The sequence below is a fragment of the Lolium rigidum genome, chromosome 7 (genome assembly GCF_022539505.1).
Source record: "Lolium rigidum isolate FL_2022 chromosome 7, APGP_CSIRO_Lrig_0.1, whole genome shotgun sequence".
NCBI classification, from domain to species: domain Eukaryota; kingdom Viridiplantae; phylum Streptophyta; class Magnoliopsida; order Poales; family Poaceae; genus Lolium; species Lolium rigidum.
In genome coordinates, this window is record NC_061514.1 from 347,157,676 (window position 1) to 347,168,954 (window position 11,279).

At 46.0% G+C, this 11,279-nt stretch overlaps 1 protein-coding gene across 2 annotated transcripts; it reads left to right on the forward strand.

Annotated features, from left to right (window-relative positions):
- Window positions 1–4,766: 4,766 nt before the first annotated feature.
- LOC124678791 lies at window positions 4,767–6,877 on the forward strand. Of its 2 annotated transcripts, XR_006994647.1 has the most exons (5): window positions 4,767–4,854; window positions 5,841–6,087; window positions 6,188–6,240; window positions 6,333–6,460; window positions 6,542–6,877. XR_006994647.1 is itself a non-coding variant. In XM_047214644.1 (3 exons), the coding sequence occupies exons 1-3, from the start codon at window positions 5,941–5,943 to the stop codon at window positions 6,573–6,575; spliced, it is 462 nt and encodes a 153-aa protein (XP_047070600.1). In that variant the 5' UTR covers window positions 4,933–5,940; the 3' UTR covers window positions 6,576–6,877. The 2 variants fall into 2 exon arrangements, 1 of the variants encoding a protein (XP_047070600.1); XM_047214644.1 differs by lacking the exon at window positions 4,767–4,854 and having other exon boundaries at window positions 4,933–6,240.
- Window positions 6,878–11,279: the final 4,402 nt, after the last annotated feature.

The following is an 11,279-nucleotide window of genomic DNA, read 5'->3' on the forward strand; positions in this document are numbered from 1 at the left end:
AAAGAGAGGTTGCTACAGTAGTAAACAACTTCCAAGACACAAATATAAAACAAAGTACTGTAGCAAAATAACACATGGGTTATCTCCCAAGAAGTTCTTTCTTTATAGCCGTTAAGATGGGCTCAGCGGTTTTAATGATGCACTCGCAAGAAATAGTATTTGAAGCAAAAGAGAGCATCAAGAGGCAAATTCAAAGCACATTTAAGTCTAACATGCTTCCTATGCATAGGAATCTTGTAAATAAACAAGTTCATGAAGAGCAAAGTAACAAGCATAGGAAGATAAAACAAGTGTAGCTTCAAAAATTTCAGCATATAGAGAGGCATTTTGGTAACATGAAAATTTCTACAACCATATTTTCCTCTCTCATAATAACTTTCAGTAGCAACATGAGCAAACTCAACAATATAACTATCACATAAAGCATTCTTATCATGAGTCTCATGCATAAAATTATTACTCTCCACATAAGCATAATCAATTTTATTAGTTGTAGTGGGAGCAAATTCAACAAAGTAGCTATCATTATTATTCTCATCAAGTGTAGGAGGCATAGTATAATCATTATAAAATTCACTCTCCATAGTAGGTTGTACCAAAAGACCACTATTATAGTCATCATAAATAGGAGGCAAAGTATCATCAAACAAAATTTTCTCCTCAATGCTTGGGGGACTAAAAAGATCATGAAAACCAGCTTCCCCAAGCTTAGAACTTTCTACATTATTATCAACAATGGTGTTCAAAGCGTTCATACTAATATTACTACCAGCATGCAAATAAGATTCCATAGGTTTTTTAATTTTCGCATCAAACAATCCATGTTTTAAATCAGGAAATAGAATAAGAAGCTCATTGTTGTCCATTATGCCAAACTAGTGTAAACAAGAAAACAAAAAGATGCAATTGCAAGATCTAAAGGAAATAGCTTCGAGCACAAACACAATGGCGCCAGAAAAGTACTTGTTACACGGAACCGGAGTATGAGTGCCTTTTTACCTTTCCTCCCCGACAACGGCGCCGAGAAAAGTGCTTGATGTCTACGGGTGCTTCTATTCTTGTAGACAGTGTTGGGCCTCCAAGAGCGAGAGGTTTTTAGAACAGCGGCAAGTTTCCCTTAAGTGGATCACCCAAGGTTTATCGAACTCGGGGAGGAAGAGGTCAAAGATATCCCTCTCATGCAACCACTGCAACCACAAAGCAAGAAGTCTCTTGTGTCCCCAACACACCTAATAGGTGTACTAGTTCGACGAAGAGATAGTGAAATACAGGTGGTATGAATAAGTAGTAGCAACGGCACCGGAAAAGTGCTTTGCCCGGGACGAGTAAACAAGCGATAGTAACGCAGCGGTAGTAACGCAGCAGTAGTAACGCGATAAAACAGTAAACAAGCGGCGATAGCAGTATTTAGGAACAAGGCCTAGGGATTACACTTTCACTAGTGGACACTCTCAACATTGATCACATAACAGAATAGATAAATGCATACTCTACACTCTTGTTGGATGATGAACACATTGCGTTGGATTACACTAACCCTCAATGCCGGAGTTAACAAGCTCCACAATTCAATGTTCATATTTAAATAACCTTAGAGCGCATGAAAGATCAATTCGACTAAACCAAGTACTAACATAGCATGCACACTGTCACCTTCATGCTATGTAGGAGGAATAATACACATCAATACTATCATAGCAATAGTTAACTTCATAATCTACAAGAGATCATAATCATAGCATAAACCAAGTACTAACACGGATGCACACACTGTCACCATTACACCGTGCGGGAGGAATAAAACTACTTTAATAACATTGCTAGAGTAGCACATAGATAAATTGTGATACAAAATACATTGCAATCATAAAGAGATATAAATAAGCACTTCACTATGCCATTCATAACGGTGAATAAGTATTACGTGAAATATAGCCTAAGAGACCCACACGGTGCACACACTGTCACCTTTACACACGTGGGACAAGGAGTCTCCGGAGATCACATGAGTAAAATTCACTTGACTAGCATAATGACATCTAGATTACAAGCATCATCATATGAATCTCAATCATGTAAGGCAGCTCATGAGATTATTGTATTGAAGTACATAGGAGAGAGATGAACCACATAGCTACCGGTACGGCCCCGAGCCTTGATGGAGAACTACTCCCTCCTCATCATGGAGGCAGCGATGGTGGTGAAGATGGCGGTGGAGATGGCAGCGGTGTCGATGGAGAAGCCTTCCGGGGGCACTTCCCCGTTCCGGCGGCGTGCCGGAACAGAGACTCCTGTCCCCCAGATCTTGGCTTCGCGATGGCGGCGGCTCTGGAAGGTTTTCCGTATCGTGGTTTTTCGCATCAGGGGTTTCACGAAGGAGGCTTTAAGTAGGCGGAAGGGCAGAGTCGGAGGGCTGACGAGGGGCCCACACCACAGGGCGGCGCGGGCCCCCCCTTGGCCGCACCGCCTTGTGGTCTGGCCACCTCGTGGCCCCACTTCGTATGCTCTTCGGTCTTCTGGAAGGTTCGTGGCAAAATAGGCCCCTGGGTCTTGATTTCGTCCAATTCCGAGAATATTTCGTTACTAGGATTTCTGAAACCAAAAACAGCGAGAAAATGACAGCGGCACTTCGGCATCTTGTTAATAGGTTAGTTCCAGAAAATGCGTGAATATGACATAAAGTGTGCATAAAACATGTAGGTATCATCAATAATATGGCATAGAACATAAGAAATTATCGATACGTCGGAGACGTATCACTTGGCATGAAACCGTGCCGAAGCAGGTGCATGTGAACATCTCTTGAGGAAGAGTAACCCTTCTGATTCTTACAGTTAACACATGGACAGATAACAAAACCCCCCTGCTTGTTCGCATTAGCCACTACGAGGAAATCTTTCAAACCCGTGCTGAACTCGCCGAAGAGTCGGTTACCAGTACATCCATTGCCGATTCATCTGCATTATTATAATATAAAATATATAATTAACCATCATGCATTTGTTAAACTAACTAGCTACAAACAATATAAATTAAACAATGAACTACACACACATGCATATTTTATCAATGACACATCAAAGGTTCAAGTTGCTAACCGCGATCGAGGAGGAAAAAATAAATGAGAAAGCTCAAGTGTGGCTCCAACACTTCATATCATGTTTGTTTCATGCTCTTGGGGCATTTCATCAAACACCTTATGTGCATAAGAGGAACCAAAAGCAAACCTAACACTCACTTGTGAAGTTTGTGAAGAGAATGGCTCCAAATGGCTAAGTGTTGGCTGCTTGGATGGGTATATATATGGGAGGGGCTTTAGTCCCGGTTGGCCTGGCCAACCGCGACTAAAGGCCTTCGGGCACTGTTAGTCGCGGTTGGCCTGGCCAACCGCGACTTAAGCCCCACGTGCACCCGGTGGCCACCGTGCGCCCTGGGCCCAGGCCTTTGGTCGCGGTTCGCCACACGAACCGCGACTAAAGACCCCATTAGTCGCGGTTCCTATAGCTTCGCGACTAATGGGGCTTCCCGGAAGCCTGTTTTTCTACCAGTGTATGAAGTAGGTCGTCTTATACTAGTGACGTTCACACATGCTATGTTTTTTTAACAATTTTGTTGCCTCGCCTCATTGGAGCGCCGCGTAAGGTAGGTTGCCTAATGTGTAGCTCAACATCTCACTTGGCTCTTGATCTTATAGTTTATCAGTTCACCATTTTATGATGAGGTCTATATGAAAGAAATATTATTCGGCGATCTGATTTCATTTCGGCAATCGATTCTGAGTTTCGTTAACTCGTAGCTTCTCAATTTCATGTTCAACTTTGTACTTAGTTTAGACAAATTTAATCAACTTCATTCTGTTTGGAATTTCCATTAAGGATTAGCTTCACTTTGCCATTTCGCACAACACGTGTTGCAAGTTTTTAGTTTTAGTGATGTAGATTTGTATCTACCTACTATACACCAAGGTGTTTATGTGTGGGATAAATTAATTCACCGTGTGCCTAGAAGGTGAAAGTAAATGCGAGTTTGTATGTAACCAGATACCCGCTTCTCTACCGGGCATGTTTAAACTGGAGTTCTTTTGTGGTACCCTCAAATGAATAATAGCCATTAATTTTCGTTCATCCGATGGCTCAAATACTTTCATACCACAGTCCAAAAGTTGAGAGGTATGTTACATACCTGAGCAAATTTTCGCATATAGATAAAAAAGAAGAAGATGGGCCTGGCCCAATAGACGGACCTAGCCCAGTAGACTGGTCCAGTCCCCATGTTCTGCCGAACACAGGGTGGAGATTGCTCGTTCTTCCGTGACTTTGCTGCGAGACGTTCCGCCGCCGTTCTCTCCATTCCCCAACTCCGGCGCCACCGCCCCAGATGGAGAGAAAGACGATGGTGTGCAGCGACTCCTCGGCCAGCTTCCTCACCATCGCCATGGAGGATCTCTGCCTCCCGTCCCAACCCCCGACTCCATCGTCTGCGCCAACTGTCGGCGTCCTGGTAGTCCTCGCCATGGACGAGGCCGACTGCTGATGCGCCATGTCCTTGACGAACCTGGCGCTAGCGACGCCCTCCCGCACGGCCTGCATCACCCGTGCGCCCATCTACCCCCGTCCACCGTCCGCTGTCCCCGTCCCATTACTGTTCCGGCGGCGGCGTTGGCCCCATGTGGATCCAAGATCGATGGCGTCGTCCTCTTCGCTCGCCAAGGCCAAGCCCACCAGGCAGTTCCGTGAACGCTGCCTGGCTATCATCGCGGCGAGCCGCTCATGTCGTCTTGGCGGTGGCTATCGTCCGGGCGCGTGTTTGGGTGGTCGCCGGCGCGTCCATGTTCTTGTCTGCGTGCTGCTCCATGTAAGTGACTTTGTGGTGCCAGTTTTCCATTAGCACATAAAGCATACACATCAACAGCTTGTCAATTTGGATCCGAATGGCCTAATTGCACTAGTTCTAGAGTTCCAGGCCTACCAAAGTTTCCTATAGTTTCTATCTGTTGGGTTACTTGACAATTTGAGATCAAGGACAACATAGGATTAGGCAGCAAGTTAGACTCACACTTTGCTCCCAAAACAGTTGATTAGGTTTTTGAGGAATGAATTCAGATTGCATATTATGTAAGTACTAATAATCTTGCATGCGCAATGCGCGCGTCACTAATATAAATTCTGCAAAAGCAAATTATATTCCCATTAGTAAAAATATATCAAATTAACCATCAATGTCTTTGTGAATCTCATGCCTTCTGGTGGCACTTGAACAAAGATGATTTGCACCTTCTTTATTATACAAGTTTCATGTATCATCTTATATTAAAACAAACAACAAGTTATGATGATGAACAACTATGATATGCTCTTATAACTTCAAATCTTACACGTAAACCCACGTACTATAGACAGGTAATCACTTTCATATGAACATAATATCGTTCTCTTGGTGACATGACAGAATCTAAATGTCCATCCAGACATAGTCAAAACATGAAGCAAATAATCAGTTTCACAATACCAGCTGTAAAAGAAATAGTCTCACAGCAAGATGCATAAATGGAGCAAATAATCAGTCTCACAATAAGATACAACATGTTTCAAGTAGCTAAGTATTTGTTTTGATGCATTTTGGTTCAACAAAGCTAACAAAAAGGCTGAAATAAACCCAAATGAGAAAAATGGCAGTTATATTGTGTGCAAAGTGGGAAATACACGCCCAAAGAAAAATAAATCTGTCTGGTATAATCTGCAATAAAATGTATAGTCCAACTACCAGCTAAATGATCTTACCTTTTTTGCTTGTACATTGCATGTGAGATTCAAACCTTTCATTGTTCATTCTTCTTTAAGTTATAACCTGCATCAAGGAAGGGGCATGACTTAATGTGAAATGGATGAGCGGAAAGAGCTATTGACTTAAGGAGATGCAGGTCCAGCTGCTATAAAACATATGAGAGTCAACAGCCTTCGAAGAACTTCTATTGTTGCAATGGAGGCCAAAATTTTCCAGTTTCTCAATCTTGTTGGAGTCGGCTTTAAAGCAAGAACAGAGCGCAAAGTCTGTGAGCTATTTCTGAAAGTAGGCTACAACCAGGAGGTGCAGTTCACCGCCCAACCTCCCTTACGCCTCTTCTGTTTAACACCCAACATAATATGCTGCACCGGTATTGACAATCATAGGGCGCACCATCTTGCAGTTCAAGAGGCTCTTAATATGAATGAATCTGAACTGCATGGTCGTCAGATCATGGTTAGAATTATTCAGCAGACTTTCATTGAGCCTCAAGTTTCCAGTACCTCGTCTTGCTCTTGAATTAACTCAACCTTCACTCTGCTCAACAGGTTTCAGCAAAGAGTACCAATGTCCCTCGGATGAAGCAGCATCCACCACGCAGAGCATTTAATCCATACCATGGATACCATTATAGATCATATGGGTTACCGTATTTTCCACCTTACGGTGGTTATGAGTGAGTTTTGCAGCCTTTGTACAACGTAGATGTCCAATTGTATGTTCCTTTGTAACTCTCATCTTCTTTGTGCCCTTTCAGGAGAGTTCCCAGATTCCGTCGGCCAACCCGCTAGAGGCCTTACTACTGAAGTATGACGTTTCATGAAGCGCTATACCAACCATATTCGATGTGCGGAATAATTAGTCTACATGCCGTTTAGATAAATTTATGTGCAGCCATGGCCAACTTAGCTTCTTCAGTGGTAACTGAATGCAATCTGGCAGCTAAGTTAGTTATGTTGCTTGATTCAGAATACTCTTTATCCTACTTTTTTAATTGTTCAATTTATCATTCCGGTTTTAACCGAGCGTAAGATCACCAAACTAATGCGAAGTTCTGAACCAAACTGATGCGAAGTTATGACCAACTGGAAAAGTATGGAGCTTTTACCAACCGGAATTTTATCGGCATTACTTTTTCTGCTCGAAGAAGGCTTCTCTCAAGTAGATAAATGACATCTTTGAGTTTCAAGATTTTGTACCATACCAAAACAGGAAAATATAGTATGGTATTCAAGAAAAAAATAGGAGAGCTAAGAGATATGAGCGTTTTTATTTCTTTCTCGTACACTGATTGCTAGAAAGCACAAGACAGTACCGATCTGCACTGTTAAATTCCAAAAAAAATAAAAAAAAAACAGAAACAAGAAAGTAGTTTTAGGAGTTGGAACAAGCATCGCGCTACTGGAACTTCAAGTACTATTGGTAAGTGAGGACATGCAGATCCACATCAGAAGCAGAATGGTAAAGATCCAAACATCATCTAAGCATTGGGCTTCTGGAACTGTAATAATCAAAACGAGCTCTTCATTAGGTAAAAGTAAAACTGGCATTTACATCAACCAGGGTCACAAAACAATGAGAAACCACAGCACCGCAAAGGTAATAGGAAACAAACTAGTCATACTCAGATACAAGAACTCAACCGACGGACACCTAGACCACCGGTTACAAATAGGTCAGATATCTGTCTCCCTTACAACTTGTTATTCAGTTTTTTTCAGTTAGTTACCGGTTCCTTCGGGTCCTTCCACTAGTCAGCAAAACCCTCTGAGTAGAGATGGTACCAAGCTGAGTACTATTCCTTCTAGTCCCACCAACTTGAGCGGAAAGATGATGATTTCTATTAGTAAGAACTTGTGGGCTCGCATAGGCTTTGTCAGGGTTAAGTAGCGACTCGACATTATCCATACCTGTTCAGACCAAATGTGTCTACTGTTATTTCCCTCAGGTTCGAAACCATCTTTAGCTTGCATCGTCCATCTGAACCAGGTGTGTGCCTGGCAAATATTTCACCTCCTCCTTCCTAATACTGAACCCTTTGACCTTTGCATAATCGTTAGAGAACTCATATCCTTCATCCTCACTTCTGAAGGTCTTACTAAGCATGAGGCGATACTCTTCACACTCCTCGCTAGCGCCTTGACCATCCATGTCTGAAAATCACAATTGTAAAAATAAGATTCATCTTACTAGTCAAATAAACTAATGTCTTACAGATAAAGATGGCGTTGTGGATAAACAACAATCAGTAAAATGGATTTGTTGTTTCACTCTCATAAATTCACCAAGCATGAAAATTCATGGCATCAAGATAACATCTGAAGGCATGACATCATCTACAAAAGCAACAGTATCATATTCAGGTGCAATTCATGGCATCAAGATACCACAAGGCTAAAGCTTCAATTTTGACAACTTCATCAAATGAGTATGCGCACAATAATTCAGCAGCACATAAATTTGATGAACAAGTCTAGTTTCATTTTCCATCAAGTTTAAAAAGTTTGTTAAATACTATACATGGTTTGATTTCTACACCGCGTACATTTGTTCTGAAAATAGCATGACGTGGTTACTCCATACATGAAGAATAGCAACGTGCAATTAAGGGTGTGGTTGTGTGTGACCATTCCAAATCAATAAAAAATTTAGTCCATGCATGTGCCCAGGCTATATACTACTAGTATGCATCATCATAGATAGAATGTGCAACAGAGTAAATATGTGGATTCACATATACTGGCAGCTACAGAACACCTCTAGGCTACCCTGTCTATGCTGAACTTCAGGAAAGCCCTTGGACAGCCTTGTATATGCTGAGCTTCAGGAATACTCTTGGACAACCTTTGTCTATGCTGAGCTTCAGGAAACCCCTTGGACAGCAATACCAAACCAAACCCACCAGTGACCGTGCCAAGGTCTCTGAAAATTTTGTGTTTCAGAAACCTATCTACTCTTGCATCTCAAATTGTTCAGGAACAGCTGAGCAATGGCTCGTTATCTCCATCGTTTGGTCGGAGGGAGTATATGAATTAAATGGATGCTGTGAACCACACTCACTATAATTTGGTGTTGCATAGTTTAGTCACTTTATTTCCAACTTGAAAATGTTCAAGTGGTCAGTGTTTCATGTCGCTTTTGTGCTGTGTCCAGTGCTCCAGAACCTCAGTAAACTATTTGATTTTAACACCTGCTGTATAAGTACAACTGTAGTAAAACGGTCAAAGAAAGAATGAAGATTTTCCTTCCCTATGTGCAATCAGCCTTGTTTCCACTCCAGATTGTGCTACTTATTTATATCAGTGACACTATGTGTGAACAGAATGGTTCACTTCGAGCGCCCTTAGTACTTCATCACTAATTGCACTGGGCGGATAAAATTACAAAAAAACTAAGCTGCAACTGCAACGAAAAATCAATGTAGACATGAACTTTCTTCCAAATATAGTGAACTCCAATCAGGCAACAGTTCAGTACAAGGACGGTAGCAGTTCAGCATTGAACTTGCAGCCGTGACCATCAGCTCGATTTTTGCATCAACCTTGTGCTCATGGGGGTCCAGAGTGATGCTTGTGGTATTCCAAGCTGGTGCTCGCCGGAGTTCACGACGAGAGCAGCCCAGCGGCGCATTTTGTGGAGTAAGCTGCCGAAAAACTAGGATGCTTCGGGTGGACGTACCTGGCGGCGTCTCTGGATGTTGCGGCGGCGTAGAACTGGTGGCGGCCTCGATGTAGTGGCGTTGCCGACATGGTAGCGGCGTAGCTCGCCGGCGATGCAGGACTAGCCCGATCTGCTGGCGGCTGCGGTCGCCCGCAATAGAGGACATGGCCGACCTGGTGGCGGCGTCGCTCGCCGGCGATGTAGGATCGGGGTGATCCGGTGGTGGCGGCGGCGGTCGCCTTCGACGCACACGGCGCGTTAGTTCCGGCGGCGGCCGCCCTCGACCCAGAGACGGGGTTGCTTAGGGCATCTCCAACCGGGCGACCCATCCCGCGCCCGCGCGTCCGGATGGGTCGAAACGGACAAAACCGCGGCCCAGCGCGCGGACCCATCCCTAAAACGGATGGCCGCGGCGTCCGGGACGACCCAAACCCGGCCCAAATCTTGGACGAGTTTGCGTGGCCGCGGACGCGAAAGGCTGGTCGCTCGCGTCCTCCCTTGTCCGCCCCCGGCCCGCCTGTCCGCCTCCCAAAACAGAAAACACTCCACCTGTACTCCCAAAACCTAGAGATGGCCGACGAAGCGGCCGCCGCCGCCACCGACACCACCGCCACCATCGAAGAGGAGGCACCCGCGGCCGTTGCCGCTCTCGCCGTGGAGGCGGCTCCGGACCGGCGGTGGCCGAGCTCCCCACCGGGCCGCCGACGAAGAAGGCGAAGGCCGAGCTCACCCCGGAGCGAGGAAGCTCGAGAGCAGGAAGAGGGCCGACCGGCGCGGGCGGCCGGACCAACGGAAGAGGGAAACCGCTGCCGAGCCGGAGCGGCAGCGGGCGGCGGAGCGGCTTCTCCAACTCCGAGACGGAGGCGAAGAGCACTCTCCTTCAAGAGCGAGCGAGGCCATGCTATTTTACGGCCACCCGGCGCTCGGCCAGCACATGATCATCCCCGGCACCGGCGCGGCCTCGGTGGGGAGCTCGGCCTCCTCCGTGACCCGGCCCCTTCCTCCAAGGTCAAGCTGCCCCACCGACTGCCCTATTTGGGCACGAAATGGGGGCGCATGGGCGGCAGAGCGTACCGGTCACGGGATGGGTCACCGGAGGTGGGCGAGTCCATGACGGGGCCGTCACCTTCGTCCATTGACCCGAACCGTGCGCCGGCGAACTCCAAAGGCCCGAAGAACCCGGGAGCAGGCTGCGACGTCCGGTGCACGCAACCTGTTCGACGATATGTCGGCCGCGCGCGCGCAGTCACCGTCCACCGTGCAGGCCCCTCCGTCTTTCGCGCAGACAATGCCGACGACCCTGCCATATCCTTCGACACAGCAGGCTCCTCCCCAGCCACCTCCCATTGACACACAGGAGGGCACAACTGCCTGTCCCGGCAGCATAAACTGTAGGATAACGTTGCATAGAAAACAAAAATTTTCCTACCGCGAACACGCAATCCAAGCCAAGATGCAATCTAGAAGACGGTAGCAACGAGGGGGTATCGAGTCTCACCCTTGAAGAGATTCCAAAGCCTACAAGATGAGGCTCTTGTTGCTGCGGTAGACGTTCACTTGCCGCTTGCAAAGCGCGTAGAAGATCTTGATCACGATCGGTTCCGGCGCCACGAACGGGCAGCACCTCCGTACTCGGTCACACGTTCGGTTGTTGATGAAGACGACGTCCACCTCCCGTTCCAGGCGGGCAGCGGAAGTAGTAGCTCCTCTTGAATCCGACGAGCACGACGGCGTGGTGTCGGTGGCGGTGTAGAAGTCCGGCGGAGCTTCGCTAAGCAAACCGGGCAATATGAAGTGGAGGAGCAAAGCTAGGGTTTGGGAGGGTGGCCGGCCAC